This window comes from Falco biarmicus, chromosome 9 (genome assembly GCF_023638135.1).
Source record: "Falco biarmicus isolate bFalBia1 chromosome 9, bFalBia1.pri, whole genome shotgun sequence".
NCBI lineage: Eukaryota > Metazoa > Chordata > Aves > Falconiformes > Falconidae > Falco > Falco biarmicus.
The window spans coordinates 36,517,619-36,535,512 of NC_079296.1; the positions used below are offsets into that span (position 1 = coordinate 36,517,619).

Sequence of the window (17,894 nt, forward strand, 5' to 3'; positions counted from 1 at the left end):
GGACAGGGAGCCCGACAGTGCTCAGGTTCAGTAGTTTTTATTTCTAGCATCCATACACGTACCGGGCGAGCGATCTGTCACGATTTACAAAGTATACTGTACGACCACACACAAGCAGGGTGTTTTGCTTTTATAAATTACATCTTCTAGCCTCCACAAGACCTCGGTGCAGCAGACACGTCGCTGCTAGATGTGTGATTCTAATCAGCAAAGTTACAGGCAAGGTCGTCTTGTTGACACTGAAGCTATTCTTCTGGTCTACTCCTGCGTGTGGCGACTCTTCCGGGGGAAAGGACACAGCTGTCTCACCACCCATCCTCAGGCCTTAGTTTTTCTGGTAGTAGAACCACTTGTCAACTGCGAGGGGGGTGGAAAAAAAAAAAAACAAACAAAAAAGAAGAGGGGGTTAAGTCCTCTGTTAGCCACCCACCTATTAAGCAATCACATGGCACTGCAGGCATCACCTCCAGAGCAGGGCCTTCCTCCCGCTCTGGCCGACACCTCCACCAGAGCAAACAGGCTCTCGCAGAGCCCTGCTTACGTGCGTCTGTTTTCCTGAAGAAGCCACCCTCACGCAGGCTGCCATAGGGAGCATCCACACAAGACTCAGGTCAGGCAAAGACAGCAAGGCAGAGCTGGCTTGGCAACCCTCTGGCTCAGCTGACTCGGAGGCAAAGTCATTTTACCTCCAACTCCCACATCCGTATGGGAGACACCAATTTCTTCACAGGTTTATTACCCAGGAAGAGACTGGAAAGGACAGCCTAGCCCCTCTTTCTGCCACACAGCTGTGGGTTCTCAACACTGGCATCAGCTTGTGCTTGGGTCTGTCCCTGCTACAGCAGTGACCCGCTTTCACATGCAAGGTGCCCATAGCAACCTCGCGTGGAAGGAAAAGATGCCAGCTGAGCGAGGACTCACCCACAGTTGTTCATTTCTTACAGAGTCACAGCCCAAGACACCAAAAGGCTCATTACCAGCTGGCAGCGGGCACTTGCTCAGCAACAGATCTCTGATCAGCAGGTTCAGCTGCAAGTGTGATTCTGAACATGCAACTAACTTCTTCCTCTGCTCCATGTGGGCAGGGAGTATTTCCCTTCCTCAGCTCACCTGCACTGAGGATGCTAACAAACCCCGTTTCGCAGGAACAAAGGAAACCACTCTCCTGCTATCACTGCATTTCAGTCCTCTGTAGTGCCTGTCTTTCAGGACCTGCTATAAATTTAATCTCTTCTGGAGTAAGCTATGGCACCTCAGGTCTCCTACTCACCACTCCTTTACTCACCTCATGTACCCAAACAAGTAAGGTAACAACAGACATTATCCCAGAATCAAATTGCATTACTGACACAAGATAGGTCCAACAAAGCCCTTTGTTCCTCCTCCTGCTGGAGCCATACCCAGCCATCAGTTAAGACCCTCATTTTCCTATTGATAATCCCCTTGATGAAATCTCCACTCGGTATCAGAATGTGAACACGGGGTTGAGACTCACCTTCGGGCGGGATTGGGTTGGCAGCTTTACATGGTGGTGCCTGAAACAAGAAGTGTATTAGCAGACAGCAGCTGCTGACAGACGTAGACCCTTACACCTGAAGCTCACTAGGCATCATTTAGAGGTACCCAAGTCTTCACCGAGCACCGTTTAAGATATAAGCAGCACGACTGATCTGCAGCAGCCAGTGCTGGTGAGCTGTGAGGGAATAAATGAGTTCACATGCAGCACGAGGCTTGTCATCCCCACTGCCTCCTCATTCCACAGATGTCCTACACGCCGGACGTGCTTTGCTCTAAGCACAGGCTGCAGTGCCACCTGTTTCTCACCACAAGCAGTTACTGCTCCAGCATCTGTGCGGTTGCAGGCAGCCTGCTTTTTTTAAAGCTGTAAGATGGTGGTGGACTAGAAGTACAGAGGATTCTTGGAAAACTTTGCTGAAGAGCTTTTACCTGATATTTAACAGCCAAAGACAGAGAAAGGTCCCCAGCTGGTGACACACCCTCTGCAAGGACTGCACGTTCAAAAACTTACAAGTAATTCAGATACCACCAGAGGATACAAGCACTTTAAAACCAAGATAGTGGTTTTAAAAGTATCGCCAAGGCTATGGAGACACTGGCTGCCAGTCACATTTCCATGCACTAAGGCAACATTTGCCTTTTGATTTTTCTGTCCCATTCCTCTAAACCCTTTCTAGCTGCCAGCAGCAGTACTTCACAAAAGCCTAAGGAGATGTAGTTAAGTCCTGAAACTAGGTAGGAGTACTGCACTGGGAACTTCAAGCTTTTTGCTGCAAAGGATGTAAGGTCCCCGGCTGCACAGCTCTCAGGAATTATGCTTTCTTTTCACAAAGGATGACCTGCACTACGAAGCTCTTGGAAGGCCAAATATTTAAATACTGAACAGCTGAGAGCCAAGATATGGTTCAGAAGTTTAGCCCTTCACACAAACTGTTTTGGATTCCACCTCCCAGATGACTAAGTGCAAGGAGAAGCCTCTGGAGGAATGTCTGGCTTTGCTCCTTATACACCCTCTTTAATCAGAAAGTGTCATTGTGTTCAGTCATCCAAAAAAAATCTAAGCATACAATGTGCTGTTCGCACAGAGAGGACAGGTTACAGTACCACACAATTTGTTTTGCCTGACACCAACGCTGCGGTTAGGACACTCAAATCTGTACTTACTGCATCCACAGTAGCTTTTGCACACTCTTGACCACAGCAGAAAGGGCTGTCAGACACCGTCAGATTTGTGCTAGAAGAGATAAGTTGCTTGTGAGAACGTGAAAGCCAAGTCTCTCCCCAAAAAGTATTAAATAATGGAATATTAAGAATCATTGTTATAGTTGCCATGTTGAAGGGGAAGGCCTGTGGAGACAACCAGCAGCCACCAGAAAGCATGGCACCCCTCAGAAAAGGAAGTTCCAGGGTTATTTGTTTAGAGGAAAGGAACCTGCACAGTACCACAAGCATCAACCTACCAGTTGATCTCCCCTCCATCAGTTTTCTTTGCTATTAAAGCTTTCCAGTGCTCATGAGTGCTTTTGATGATGTTCACAGCAAAATCCTAAAGTTGAAGATGAGAACAAACATCACGTTATGTGTAAGCACTAGACCATCTTTCTATCATCCATCCAAACTATCAGTTACGTGGAAGGAGAGGCTGGTATTTTGGGGCTGATTTTAGATAGCTTCTGATTGTGGAAGTCCTCAAAGAGACATCTATTACTGCACCTTTCAGGAACAGCAGCAACCTCTCAGCACACAACAGCTGAAACAACAGGGATTTTACAAGATTAAATGTTTTACTTTCCAGGTGGGAGGATACACCAAGGTCACCTAGCGAGTTTGAAGCCAAAAGAAACGGAACGCAGATATTCTAGTCTCCAGTCAGTGCTATATTATAAAAGCAGCTCCACCCCTCTGCTCCTCCCACTCTGTCTCCAGCAGCTAGTTGATCTCTACCTATCTGCAAACCTTCTTCCACTCCAGGCAAACCATTCAGCCGCCGCACAGATCAACAGGAAGAGGCATGCAATTAATGTAGCTTTGCAACTATTTAAAAATTAATCTGCTTCCAAGCATATAACTTTTTTTTTTCCTTAAAAGAATAGTATATGCTGAAGCATTAACCTGTCAGCTGGAGAAGGAAGCACACACAGTTCTTTTTAGCATAACACCAGCAATAAATATCTGGGTTTGATACCATACAGAGCCAAATAAAACACCACAGAACATGTGCAAGGTTCTTTGTCTCTATTTTCTGCCTTGGCCTCAACTCCGGTTTCACCCATCCTGAGGGGCAGTGAGATATCCCAGCCCACCCAACCAGTGCTGTGCTACAGCCGAAGGGGACAAGTCCGCTCCCACGTGACTTCCATTTTACCCCCCTTACCCTTTCCTTCCCACCCAGGGCTTTGCAGGCCCTTGCCTTCTCTGCACCAACTCTGGAGCTCTGCGAGTTGAGTCACCTTGCTAACCCACTCACGACACACCAGGACTGGCAGGAAGGAGGGTGCAGAAGCAAGATTCCACCCGTTCAGGAGCAGTAAGTTATCTGATGCAGCCCAGAGAAGAGGCAGAGGAATAATGCTGCCAAGGCAGAGCCTTAGTCAAAGGGCGTGAGGCAACACTTTGCGCCTGAAGGAAGAAGCATTTTAACTCCTGAGTTAACTTCAGCTTGCACCAGGCTGCAGTGGAACAAAGCCAGTGTGCAAGGGAAGCAAAGGGTGATGTCAAGGATCCTTTGCTCCAGAGCAGGAGCGAATAAACCTAGCGTTTTTCATCCTGGTTCTGACACGGGATGGCCCTGAAGTAATCTGACATGAATGTCAACTAGAATAAAAAGTCCTAATATTCAACAGCAGCAGGGTAATAATCCTCTATTTTTTCTCCTAGTATTCCTGCAAGAAATTCCAAGGCTGGAAACAAGAAGAATGGTAGCCTGGAAAAACAGCAGGAAGAATAAAGTCAGCTACCAGCAGCCCCACAGAAATCAGTTCTCTCAGTGACTACTTATTTGTGTCCCCACGCACCTTTAGCTCAGTTTTTGGACAGCGTGCCTTTGCACACTCACTGTAATGAAGAAAGGTTATCTTACCTTGTTTTTAAATTCGCCATTAAAAGCAAACTGGTTTTCTGGCTTGCCATCAGGTACTTTGTATCTTCTGAACCAGTCCACCGTAGCTTCTAAGTATCCAGGTTTCATTCTTCTGACATCATCGATATCTAGCCAGGGAGAAAAGGCTTCTTAGCCAGATCTAGTAACAGAAGTTACTTAGCTACTACCCCCTTCTCTTCTGAGCTGCCTCTCTTTCAACCCCTCCTCAAGCAGCCTTAGCAACATTTCAGACAGCTTACAGTACAGACACAAAATGGGTATCTGCACAGAAAAGTTAGTGTTTCATCTTCGTAGTATACCCTGATTGCTCCCAGGAGCATGGACATACTTAAACAGCTTTGATTAGAGGCTTACTGGACAATCCCTTTCCTTCCACTCAGAGGACAAGCTGTACAGCCACCCTCTTTGAGACGCCAGGCTGTGCAGAGGACTGACAGCTTGGGATAAACAGCAGTAAAATGGTAACAGCCTGTTCTGCTGTTCTCCCCTTATCACACCTGATTAATACTGTGGCATAGGAAGAGCAAGCCCATGTCCTGACTTGAAAGTTTCCTGCAGGTTCTCAACAGAGAAAGGGAAGTACTCTCTTCCTTTTCAGGAAGAAAAGAAAGTAACAGGAAAGCCTCTTCTCCCCCTCCTGTTACCTACCATTATAGCTGTCTGCTTCCGGGTCTTCAACATTGATAGCAATTACCTTCCAGTCCGTCTCTCCCTCATCAATCAGTGCCAGCGTGCCCAGCACCTTCACTCTGATGACTTCTCCTCGAGAGCAAACCTGCAAGCACAAAGACCTTGCTGTCTGTACTCATGCATCCAAGGAATCCACAACAGGAGACTGTGCAAGCTGGTAGAGTTCAGCAAGCAGTCGGGAACCACGAAATAGGCTATCGCTTTTCAGCACTTCATAAGCCTTGGCTCACAAGGCTTGCACTGTAAGATCTCATCAACAATCTCAGGAGGCAGTGGAGGGAAACATCACATTCTTAAGGTAGAGGAGGTAGGAACTGAATAATGACTCTGGATAATTGCCTTCAGAGACATTAATTACACGTTTCAAAAGACAGTTACCCTTTAGAACGCATTACCTTGCTTCCAATTTCACACACATCAATTGGATCGTTATCTCCACAGCAGCCAGTATTTTCATCTTTGTGACCTGGGTCTTCCCAAGTCTGAAAAAAACCCCACACACAGGAATAAGAACTCTCAGGTTTCAAGAGGAAATAAAAAGATGATTTATTTCAGGTATGAGATTGCCTTGAAGAAACAGATGATGGCCCACTTCACACTTGCTTTCAGGTCTAGTGTTTGGGCTACTATTTCACTTGTGCCTGCAAATACAGTTTGAATCCAAGTTAAAAGGTCTTATCTTGCCAAGGGTAAGCTGTTCCCTCCTACAGACAAACCTTTTTTTCAACACTTTCCAGACTTCCTCCTCTGTTGCGCAGCTGCATAAAGGTGAAGTTCACATCTATAAAGAACAGTCATTGATTTGGCTGCCTGCCTGTTCCTCTCCCTATTCATTTCTTAACAGAAGTTTCCTGAACTCCAGATAGCAGTTCAACGAAGTTCAACAAAGATGGAGGAAGACAGACAGGGTGTATTGTTTCCTTTCAATAAAACAATTTAAGACATGTTGTTACACTAAAGCAGTGTCAAGAACGCAGAGCCCCATACCCTGTGCCACCCAGTGTCCTAGCGCAGCTCACCTAAAGCAGAGAGCGTAAGTTGAGAGACAGGACTCCAGAAGGCATTTGAGCTGTGCCTCCAAAATAATAGCTGCTTAAAACACACTTTCAGCCAGGAGCAAAAGAGCACTGTGCCTACTTGCATCATAAGGAGCATCTACATCTAAGGTTGTTGAGATATAAAGAGAAGGAATACTCTTCCTGAATCTCTGCATGCCAGGACATGATGAGTATGTATAGTCAAGACACCACAATGCATCTAGAGCATTCAGGAAGATGTACTGAAACCTGGGTGGTGCCGAAGGGCACTTCTCAATCACTATCGCACTTCTCTACAAGGAAGTGCTAAGTCTGGATCCTTGCCCACGCATAAACATCTTTGATCCACTAACATATGACTGAGTGAAGGCTTCAAAAGCTGTAATTCTGTACAAAGAAACCGACACCAGAATCCATCCAAGCAGAACACAATTCAACTTCAAAACATAGTCTTAAGCCGCTTGGAGAAAACACTCAACACGCACTGCTCTCAAGATTAGAATTACAAAATTTAGTGTGTTTTCCCATGAACTGTCACTGACAATTTATTTCTTGAAAGGAAACTCAAACTTTAGAGAACATCAGAGGCAAAGAGCCTTGCTCAAAGCTCCTCTTTACCTAGCAGTTACCAGCCAGTTAAGAGCCTGGGTCCAGCTGTCACCATCTGTCAGTCTCACCTTGCCAGCTGTTCTAGAGAAAGCATATCTGTGCAGCTGCAGACATCTGCTTCATGGAGTCTCCGCACCTCTGAATACCTCTCTGCCACTCAGATCCAACACTGAGAACAGAGCACCTACCACCATCCAACACGTAAATAGGTTAGTCTAGCTGTGTGGTTTAGATGCTGAGCAATAAGAGGGGCAGAAATAGGAAAGATGCAGTCTTAGATCTATTCAGATTTTCACTGACCACATCCGAAGTCTAAAACAATTCACTGCAAGAAGAACCTTCTGTAAAGATTCAGCCTAGGGGCTGTACACTGAGATCCTGTACCATTAGTTAAAACATTAGCTCTTTATGCTTCACCAGGCAGGAACGGAGCATATTGCATTGCCAGATGCCCAGTTCCTTGTCTACTGACAGCTTCCTTCATCCAAAGACAAGGACCTGCCAGCTACTGTCCAAGCAAAGTTCAAGGAGAGGAGCAACACAGCTGGTACCTCACTAGCAGCAGCTGCTCATCCTCAGCTTGTTTACATCATTAGCTACAAGCCTACCTCTTGAGATTTCTACTTAAAAGTACTCCGGCTTCCTTGACAGGTTCTCTTCATTAGCAAGATTATATACACAGCTACAAATGCTGTGTTCCAGACCAGACTCTGAGCTGACCTTTTTGCTCATTAATAGTGGTAGTCAGAGACAGACACAGGCATCCTCCCCCCTCCCCACCAGAAAGGATGGGCCACTGAGGCAAGTTACAGTACCTGTGGGATAGCACCGTAATTCCAGATATAACCCTTGTGGGGGAATACGTTAGCTACATAGCGCAGTTTTCCTTTCTTCACGTCTTGCTTTATTGGGTTTAAGGGATCCTTTGTTGCAATCTGAAAGAAAAGTTACATAAATCTCTCTACTCTCTAAGAAAAAAACAAGTGATTTTTTTTTTTTTTTAATCAAGCTAGCTGCTAACTGACAAGCTAAGAGACCAGGAGCTGACCCTGAAGCCAACAGCAGATATTGGACAACTCCATCTCCTGTTGCACTGCCATCTCCTGGGATATTGTTTTCAGCAGACTTACAAATGTCAGAACCACATGGGGTTGAAAGCCATAAGACGCTGCTTTAATAAGAAGCCACAGACAAACACTAAGTTATTCCAAACTCTGCAAGACTCAGCCCCCACACTAGACCTCTAGCATGAAGCACGTATTTACAGAAGTTAGAAACCACTCCGATTCAGGAGGTGGAACTGAGAAAGGAAGAATCAGCAAAGCCAGATTAATAGACCAGTCCGCTCAAGCACTTTAAGCTAGGACTGTAATATAGTTACCTCCATTTTAGCATTTGTCCATCGAGGTACTTCTACAACCATGTTGAACACATTCTGAAGAAAGCAAAACATCAGTGAATGGGATGGAATCTCAAGACCACACTGTAAGCTAGGGTACATACATAACGAAGCATGAAAACCATAACTTTTTTTTCCCCCTTTTTTTCCAGAGCCAGTTTTGATACAGTTGATGGAAGTCCTGTAGTCCAGTCAGTCACATGTCATCACCCAAAGCTGAATCCCATGAAAGATACCAGCAAAAGCTAGACTGAGGTTACTCACACATTCTCCTTCTCCATCAGCTGCCACCTACGAATATCTCCATCATGTTCCTACAGAACAGTAGGTTTAAATGAACCGAACACAACTGCATACAAACTATCCTGGACATAACAAAATGAGGTTTTCGGCATATTTGTTAAATGCAAAATGCTTAATGCTCAGCAAGAGCCACCTTGGCAATTTAGAAGAGACAAGGATTACAGGAGTAAGCTATCTATTTAACAACATTGCCACCCACATACTATCCTGAACGACTGAGAATTTCACTCCCAAATATTCTAGTCTGTCTTGAAGTAGAGGAAGATGCCCGAGTTCCTCCTCTCCAAGCTGACATGCCTATAAAAGCAGACCTTGTTAGCAGTATGGCGCGAGGATAAAGATGTGGGGGAGAAACGTAGAGCTACATCTTGCAGTATCTAGTTTACAGGTGATGCTTGAAAACATCTCCTGTTGACTCCAGCTGGGCCAAGAAGACTCTTGAGAGTTCAATGTCAATCTCCTCTTCAAGAAAACAAGCTTTTCCACAGTTGGAACCTTAACATTTGCTCTTTGAGGAGATTATGGCTTTTAACAAAAAGTCAGACCTTGCTCCCTAGCATCGACAAGGTTTCTAATCCTCATGTTAAGCAGTATTAGCATTGCAAAATCCTTCGAACCTGTACTGCGCCATAATTAGATTGCCATTGTGCAATTAGTGCTGTTACATCATTGACTTTGCCCACACCCTTCCCTAACACAAGTTTATTACATCCCCTTAACTGCAGGGGGTCACTGCTCATTTGCAATTTATATGTAAAAGGTATATACTATTTTTATTTATTAAGTAACTTGAGGATAGGAATGAGGCAACTAGAACTGGCTAGGCAAGGTGCTTATGGCTTTGCAGGCAAGGAAAAGTAACTTGGGGGTGCATCTTTGTTAGGCTTGCAATTTCCCCACAGTCCAACTGACAGATCTGCCTTGGTCTAAGACACCCACTGAGTAGCCCAAGGTCATTCCTTCACAGTGCCAAGACACACAGGCACAGATAAGGTCAGCACATCCCAGCCCTAGACTGAAAAAAACACCCTGCAATCCTCTCAGCATCTTAGAAGTCTAAGGATAAAGATGAAGGAGCCCAGACAGAGTGAGACAACCTTTGCCTCCAAGCTGGGCTCCCTACCACTGCTGGTAATGAATGTGCTAAGCAATGATTAAAATCTCTGCAGAGAGGCACTCCTGCAAAGAGGTCTAATGTGATCACCACTATTGTGTAACTTCAGGGACTGCGACCTTCAGCAATACTTGCTTCTCTTAATGACTTGGCACGAAAATGCTGGCAAGCAGCACTAAGTGCCTGAAGGCGCACCAGTAGTCCAGTTTCCCTTGTTAAGCATCACCAGTCTGCAGAAACCTTCCTCATCCTATAGTCACACCCCTGCTCTTTCCCCCTGTTCTGCAAGCACCTGCAAAGTGTAGTATTATCTGGATTTTACTTGTCTGAGTTACCTTTCAGACACCTGCTTTTGAAAACTGCTTTCCCAGTTGGCCACAGAAACTGCTTTGCCATGGTCCTTGATGATTACAATCCATCTTTTCCCTTCTGAGTAGGCAAAAGCGATCTCAGACTTCCCAGCGCACATTCTGACAATACCTGCACTTCAAAGCTCAATCAGCTGTATTTCAGATGTTCACCTCTCAATTCTACACTCTTTTCCTTCCCCATAACCACCCTCTACCTGCACCTCTCTATCACAAATATTAGAACAGTTTATCCACTACACTTACCAAGTTGCACAGTTTTTCAGTATGTGTTAAAAGAAGAGACGAGCTACAAAGGTAAGGAACACAGAGAGCCCGAGTTACCAGTGAAAAAGCATTCAGTGAAAACTGAAGCACAGCCATTTTGGTTTCCTAAAGCTGAGGCACCTTAGCGATTCAGAACAGCCTACTTTGACTAACCACTGTCCGCCAGAAGGATGTAAAAGCCCCACAGCACTGCATGCTGCAGGTTCCCCACCTGCTCTTCCTGCGAGGCGAGGTCCCCAGGAGCTGCTACAGCAAGAATTGAATGTCCTCGCCATCTATGCAGCAGCTGAACTGCTCTGACTGCAGTCAAAACCTAAGCCTACAATATCATGCAGCACGAGCATATACTTCCACAGGAGAGCATGTAGATATTTATTTAAAGAGAGAACTGCTTCTTTTAACCCTAAACACTTTCATGTGACCTCACGGGCAAGTTCAAGACAACCACTCCTATCTCAGACACGAATATGAGAACGAGAACGCCTGTTCTCTTACATCACTCTATCCGAGGCTGAGACTACGAGAAAAGGGCACCGATTCCTTACAAGATCTGGCGATACTTCCGTTAGGTGTTCCTGCCGTGGAGAAGCATAAGGCCCTGGGAGCCTCCCTCGGGTACTTCAGGCTCGCAGGACTGCGCTCCCTGAGGAGCGCCGACCCCATGCCCACACCCACGGCCCAGAGCTCCAGCGGTTGCTCTTGTCACTGGCCCCAAGTCAACACGGCCGCACCAGCCACCCGGCCTGGTGCTCCTCACGGCGGCCCCTCTCCCCTCTTACCTTGCCGGCGTCCGCGTAGATGGGGATATCATGAAAGGGGGAGATGTACCGCCCGGCGGCATCCTCTGCAAAGCAAGGAGGACGGGTCAGGCCCGGCCTGAGGGGCCGCCTCAGGTGAGGGGCGGGGTGGGGGGGTGGGGGGGCGCGACTCAGGCCCTGGGGCTCCCCCAGCCCCTCCAGAGGCGCTCGCCCCCAAACCCCCGGGCCAGGAGGATGAGGAGCAGGAGAGGGAGGAGGGGCAGGAAGAAGGCGGCGGGCACTCACTAAAGAAAAGCCGGTACTCCAGGCTGTGAGGCGCAGCGCGCTCCTCCACGCTGTAGCCGGCCATCGTGCCGCGCGCAGCCCGCCGGCTGCCGCACTGCGCAGGCGCGGCGTGCCCCGCCCCCGGCCGCCGGCGTGCGCCCTGCGCAGGCGCCGGGCTCCCCGGCCCCGCCCCCCGCCACGCGGCCGCGCGCCCCCCTCCCCTCCCCGCCCCGCCCCGCCCCGCCACGTGGCGCGGGGCGGCGCGGGGGCCAGCTCAGCCAGGTGTTGGGTAGCCCGGCGGCGCGGCTGGGCTACGGCGTGGCCCGTGACGGTACGGCATAGCATGGCCCGGCACAGCACGGTGCAGCCGATCGTGGCCACAGCGGTGCGATATGGCTTGGTCCAGCACAGCATGGCATGGCCACAGCAGCATGGCATGGTTCAGCACAGCATGGTGTGGTCCAGCATGGCCACAGCAGCATGGTGTGGCATGATCCAGCACAGTGTGGCTTGGTCCAGCACAGCATGGCGTAGTCCAGCGTGGCCGCAGCAGTACAGCATGGTTGAGGACAGCATGGCATGGTCTGGCACAACATGGCATGATCCAACATGGCCACAGCAGCATGGCATGGTACAGCATAGCATGGCTTGGTCCAGCACAGCATGGTGTGGTCCGGCATGGCCACAGCAGCATGGCTTGGTCCAGCACAGCATGGCGTGGTCCAGCATGGCCACAGCAGTATGGTGTGGCTTCATCCATCATGGCCACAATGGTACGGTGTGGCCATGGTTGAGCACAGCATGGTGTGGTCCAGCCAAGGGCTGCATGGTTCATGGTGTGGCTAAGCGTGGTGCAGGACAGCCCATTTGCGCACGTGCTCCCCAACTGCTCCCCGCTCCCTCCCTGGCCCCATGCTGTGTCTGAGGCTGGGTAAAGGGGGTGCTGGCAGGGCATGGGCCCATGGTGCCAGGGGGCTCAGCTGGTGGCCCCCTCTGCCCCTCATCCAGGAAGGCACTGCTGGGGGAAGTGGAGGAGCCAAGGCAGGGACATGGCATCAGTAGGACACGCCTTTATTTCGGTGACTCATGGCTCATGACGTGGCGAATCCCCGTTCCCCATCCCAGAAGCCCTTGGACCAGAGGTGCCTGGTGGCCACAGCTGCTCAGCCATCCCAGGCAGGGACACCGGTGTGGCGTGGTGCCAGCAGCCCTGACTCGGAGGCGGGCAGGGAGTCGCTGGCCCGCGCCTGGGTGAAGACGCGGTTGTGGGTGCCAAAAAGGATCCCACGGCTGTGGTTTCTGGGGGTGTAGGGCCCACGGTGGCGATGGTGATGGCAGTGGGGTGAGCAGATGGGAGCCCTGAAGGCCTCCTGGAAGCCCCGTCGGAAGTTCTCATTGAAGTACCCATAGATGATAGGGTTGGCGCTGCTGTTAAAGAAGGCCAACCAGTGGGCAAAGGGGAAGACGTAGACAGTGACCAGGCGGAGCTGGCCCTCACTCAGCTGACCGTAATCCGTCAGCAGCATCAGCGTCCAGAGGGGCAGCCAGGAGAGGGTGAAGAAGAGGGCAACAATGATGAGCATGTTGATGACCTTGGCCTTCCTCCAGGAGACTCTCCTCCCCTCTGGATCCTCTTGGCCACGGGCAGGTGCCACCGACTTGAAGAGCTTGAAGGCAATGCGGGCATACATGATGACAATGAGGGTGAGAGGGGCCACGTAGATGTGGGAGAAGAGGACAGTGGTGTAGATCTTCCTCATCCCTGTCTCGGGCCAGGCCTCCCAACAGGAGTAGAGGGGGTAGGAGTTGTTATAGGCATCCACCATGAAGTGGTGCTCCTCCCTGGTGACGGTCAGGGTGATGGCGGCGGGGCACATGATGAGCAGGGCCAGCACCCAGATGACGGCAATGGTGAGCAGGGCTTTCTTCAGCGTCAGCTTCTGCCGGAACGGGTGGACAATGCAACGAAACCTGTGGGAGGGCAGATGGTTGTGGCTTTGGGCACCTGCTGGGATGTCCCAGGGGAAGGAGGGCAGCCAGGAGCCAGGGGCGGGAAGGGAGGATAAGGTGGATTGCTCTCTACATATGGCTTTTGGCAGCAGAGATCCCAGGCTGGCATCTCTCCAGATTTGGTGTTGTCAGCCCAAGGTGGGGAAGGACACCTTGCTGGGATACCTCATAGACAGCTTTGTGGTCCTCCTGGAGAGCTGGGACACACTGCTGGTGTCCCCAGGAGCTTTCCCATGATGGAAACCACACAGGACACCTGAACACACTGGAGGTGGCTTGCTCCCCATGTCCCCACGTGCCTGTGCCAACATACCTCTCCACAGCGATGGCCACCAGTGTGAAAACGGAGGCGGAGACAGACATACCCTGCACCAGGCCGCTCATTTTGCACGTGGTGTTGTCAAAGGGCCAACCTGCGAGGGGACACCGCAGAGGTTGTAGGTGCCTTTGGCTCGGCTGGGTCCATCAGCAGCTCCCTCTAGATGTCCCCATCCACCATGTTGTTACTAGGGGATGCTAAATCCTGCTTCTAAGGAGGGGGCTGCATTTTTGGCTCATACAGAGATGGCCTTTAGCAGTACAGATGTTTGGAGGAAAAACCCCAAATTGGTAAAAAAGATACATATTACACTTCCTAGAAACTCAAGGAGCACAGTGGTTGGCATTTCTCCTACCCTTACGTAGGGCTTGAGCTGTTATCATGGGGACCAGCCTTGGGATCCTCAGTCAGAAGGGCTTTCTTCTTGTTTCTTGACCCCAATACTAAGGCGTTGGCAACAGATAAATTGCACCTCGTAAAAAATAAATACAGACTCTGCCCTGCGCCCTGGCTACTGCTGCAGGTGAACTCCACCAACTACGCCAATGTTGCCTTTTATCTTTGGAAAGGTCAATGGGCAGAGCTGAGCCAGCATGTGAGAAGATAAGTGCAAGAAGAAGAGGGTTTTTTTCAGTGTTGCTTGATGGAGAATGGCTGAACTTTACAAATAAAGCAGCGCTAAGGTCATACTTATTTTGCAAAAAATGTCAAAAAACAACAACAAAAAAAAACCACTTAAAAAAAAAAAGACTTTTCCCCCTAAAATAGCATCTCTAAATGAAGTGATACATTTCATCAGGTGTGGTTGAGTGGCCACCACCTGCCCTCCTCATCCTCAGCAAAAGAATCACCCATGGGGCAGCAGGTGGGTGATGTTCCCCACCACTTTCTCTCCCCTCTTTGTGTCTCATCCCTCCACTGCCCTGCTCACCCGTGATGAGGTTGTCCACCAAGGTGGTGGGCATGCAGAAGATGCCCACCAGCAGGTCGCTGATGGCTAGGTTGAGGATGAACATGTTGGTGACTGTCCGCATCTGGCGGTTCTTCACCACAATGAAGCATACCAGAATGTTGCCGATCACACACATGAGGAAGATGAAGGTGTAGGCCAGGATGAACATGGCAGCCACAGGGGAGGAGTGCTGGTAGTATGCCAGGAAGGTGTAGTTTTCCCTCAGGAGGTGGATGTCACTTGCTGTGGAGTTGGACCAGCTGCCATTGGAAGGGCCTGGGGAAGGGAAGGCAGGAAAGTGAAGCTGGGAGAGAATGAAGCAATTATTCCCTTCATTTCTTAATGCTCTCAGAGGTGGGTTTTCATACTTATACCAGTGCCCAGCCTGACTGGGGTGTGTCCTGCTGGGATCATCTCAGTGCCTCAAGTCCCCTCCTCCTCAGGTTACACAGCCCAAGGTACTGCAGCACCTTGGCTGATAATTTTGTATCATTATTATTTTATATAATTATTAGTTTATATCATATTTTTGATGATGAATTAAAGCAGCCCAGAAGACATCCTGTTCTCACGGGATTTTGTTGGGGGATGATGCAAGGAAGAGAAATCCATGTCCCGATACCGCAATGCTCCAGCCATGTGGGAGCTGTATCCATGTGGTCCCCAGCACAGCCAGCCTGGGAGCATCCCTGCTCCCAGGTGTGTGCTGCTGTTTCTCCTTGCACCTCTGAGATCTGCAATTTTAGATCCCCTAAAATACCCCAGTCACAGTGCCCAAGAGAGACAGGCTGGGGCAGACAAGACCCTGCTGTTCCCTTACATATAAAGCAATAGTTGTACATAATTATGATCATTATCTGGGACCCAGAGAGCTTCTGATGGAGCAGGGAATGGCATTTTTGGCTACGGATTTAACAGGGGGAGCAGATCTATGCAGCAACCCCCCTTGGGTTTCCCCAGCTTTACGCAGGCAGGGACGCGGGATGATGCTGGGTGCAGGCAGGAGCTGCCTGCAGTGGTGACGGGACCTAGCGCAAACCTAGGCTGCAATGTTAAGACAAGAAAAGGCATATTTTTGCTTTAAGGCTCAGCTTGCAGGTCAGCCCTGCTCTGAGAAAGCACTGCAAAGCCGCTGCATAATGGGCAGCTGTATCATCCCCCACCCCTGTGCTGGTTCTCAGCTCACCAGCCAAGATGCTTTTCGCAGCTGCTGGGACCACTGGCTTCCCTGAGGCTCTGGTGTGCAGGGAAGCCCTGCCTGGTCTCTATAACCTTGTCCTGGGTGCAGGATTTGGGCAACATGCTTCCAGTGGGGCTTCAGAAAGGCACGGGGTGTGGGTTTGCAGCACCAGCACGGGAGAAGGAGCCTCTTGGAGAGAAGCAAAGAAGCATCAGGGCTGCTGGGGCAAGATGGTCTGGCTGGTCAGCATCAGATGCACCTGCATGAACTGGCTTTGTTAGCAGAAATGATAGCAAAGACTGTAATGACATTGCCCGAAACCTGCGGTATCAAGCCCAAAACTTTGCTGGACTTCATCTCTTTGGGCTGCAGTGTCTTGCAGCATTAGCAGGAGGTGGGTATCCTATGGATGAGGAATCACAGGTGGTTTTAAAAGCAAGGTGGAAGACAAGGAAAGCAAATTAAAGGGCTGCCAAGTGCCTGGGTGGGTGCTGGGTGGATGGAGACATCCATCCTGACATCTCGGATGCAGTGACAAGGGGACAGGGGTGCACCGGCGGGGTGGCAATGGGCCACCCCCTTCCCTGCCTGGCTGTGGGAAACCACCACAGGGAAAGGCTGTGCTGGTGGAATACGGGTCTGGTGGAGGCTGGACATCTTCCTTTTTGGATAAAATAAAATAAATCAGGTCTCGGTACTCACCTTCACCGGCCCGGCCTGGTTCCGGGGGCTGCATCGCCGGCATGCGGGCGGGAGGGGGGTGTCTGCCGCCGGGGGAGGGGGGGGAATTTGTCCCCGTCCCTCCCCCGGTCCCCCCCGCCCGGGACTGAGCCCGGTGCCCGTACGGCGGTGCCGGTGCCGCCGCGCCGGTTGCGGCTGGTCGCCGGCTGCAGCGAGAGGAGGGAGCAGCGGGGGGACAGCCTCCTATCGCCATGGATACCGGGGTACCCGCACGTACCCCCCCGCCTGAGGCAGCGAGGGGGGGGGCAGCCTACCGGAGGCGAGGAGAGAGCCGGGGCAGATGTGGTCCCTGGGGACGGTCGGGGTCTGTGTCCCCGTTGCCACCCCCGAGGTTCCCATGCTGATGATGGCACTCGGTGCCACTCTCTCCTCCGACTGCTGGCCGGTGCCCCCAGCAGCACTCCTTCCTGTCCCAGGGGGGAAAAATGCTGCGAACCCCAACACAAGCGGGGAGACCTCCGTCCTCCACCCCATGTAAATCAACCACACGGTGGGGAAAAGCAGCACAGTCCTTAGGGATGCTGGTCCTGGCCCAAAGCTGCTCCGCTCCCAGTGCTTCCAGCTGCCCTGTTCCCAGTGACTCCAGCTCCTCCATCATTGCCAACATCAACAAACCCCCCCTTACCATGGTCTTTTACCAAAGTTTAGTTTTGGCATGTCTGGAAGTCAAATATTTACAGGATTAACTATTCCTGGCTGCCCCCAGCCAGCCCACACCACTGGGAAGCATTTGTCCCCTAAAAATATGAAGGGACAAACACGGGAGATGTTTAAACAAGCAGTTTTGAGATAATGCTGCAGTTTCTCCCAGGAGTGTTTTTGCAGGCAGCCAGCTGCGAAGGGGCACCGGCGTGCTTGGCAGTAGCCTCCCTGGCATGCAGGAACCACTCTCTCTGGGCCATATCCAGAGCTCCACAGCCCATTTCTTCCTGGGAGTGGGAGCAGCATGTCTTGAAGACCCACAGCACCCAGGAGGTGGATGCACGCTTCTGGGGACACCCATGGGGTGAGCAGCTTGTGGGAACCCACTGGTACTGAGACACTTTGATTTCCATGGTGAAAAACCATAGGGAAAATTCCAATTTCCCCAGAAAAAAAAATCCCTGGAAAAATCCAGGGAAATACTCCTCAGGTCTGGGCAGAATCCATCTGGAGGCTTCAGCCTGAGCTGCAGCAAGCCGCTGTAGGGATGTGCAAAGGGGCTTCTTCAAGGAAAAGACTGATAATTCAAATTTAAGCAAATAAGAAAAAAAACATGTAAGAGG

General features: G+C 50.3%; 2 protein-coding genes across 2 annotated transcripts; both read right to left on the bottom strand.

Moving 5' to 3' along the window:
* Window positions 1-21: 21 nt before the first annotated feature.
* On the bottom strand, window positions 22-11,573 carry PPA1 (inorganic pyrophosphatase 1). Its single transcript, XM_056351790.1, has 11 exons — window positions 11,449-11,573; window positions 11,185-11,249; window positions 8,336-8,389; window positions 7,770-7,889; window positions 5,704-5,790; window positions 5,267-5,393; window positions 4,598-4,725; window positions 2,979-3,064; window positions 2,683-2,752; window positions 1,496-1,535; window positions 22-357 (listed from the first exon to the last, which is right to left on the bottom strand). Exons 1-11 carry the CDS (start codon window positions 11,510-11,512, stop codon window positions 326-328), a joined length of 873 nt encoding a protein of 290 aa, XP_056207765.1. The 5' UTR covers window positions 11,513-11,573; the 3' UTR covers window positions 22-325.
* A 909-nt stretch (window positions 11,574-12,482) lies between these two features.
* NPFFR1 (neuropeptide FF receptor 1) lies at window positions 12,483-17,239 on the bottom strand. Its single transcript, XM_056352484.1, has 4 exons — window positions 16,591-17,239; window positions 14,688-14,984; window positions 13,751-13,850; window positions 12,483-13,398 (listed from the first exon to the last, which is right to left on the bottom strand). The coding sequence occupies exons 1-4, from the start codon at window positions 16,820-16,822 to the stop codon at window positions 12,591-12,593; spliced, it is 1,437 nt and encodes a 478-aa protein (XP_056208459.1). The 5' UTR covers window positions 16,823-17,239; the 3' UTR covers window positions 12,483-12,590.
* Window positions 17,240-17,894: the final 655 nt, after the last annotated feature.

What these genes read in the sequence shown, in the direction of transcription:
- PPA1 (XM_056351790.1), bottom strand. Translation starts at nt 11,512, where the DNA reads ATGGCCGGCTACAGCGTGGAGGAGCGCGCTGCGCCTCACAGCCTGGAG. An exon ending in TCTACGCGGACGCCGGCAAG is followed by an intron (nt 8,390 to 11,184) that starts GTAAGAGGGGAG and finishes TGCTTTCTTCAG; the next exon opens with AATGTGTTCAACATGGTTGT. An exon ending in ATTACGGTGCTATCCCACAG is followed by an intron (nt 5,791 to 7,769) that starts GTACTGTAACTT and finishes GGTTTTTTTCAG; the next exon opens with ACTTGGGAAGACCCAGGTCA.
- NPFFR1 (XM_056352484.1), bottom strand. Translation starts at nt 16,822, where the DNA reads ATGGCGATAGGAGGCTGTCCCCCCGCTGCTCCCTCCTCTCGCTGCAGC. An exon ending in ACCAGGCCGGGCCGGTGAAG is followed by an intron (nt 14,985 to 16,590) that starts GTGAGTACCGAG and finishes TCCCTTCCCCAG; the next exon opens with GCCCTTCCAATGGCAGCTGG. An exon ending in GTGGCCATCGCTGTGGAGAG is followed by an intron (nt 13,399 to 13,750) that starts GTATGTTGGCAC and finishes GCCCTCCCACAG; the next exon opens with GTTTCGTTGCATTGTCCACC.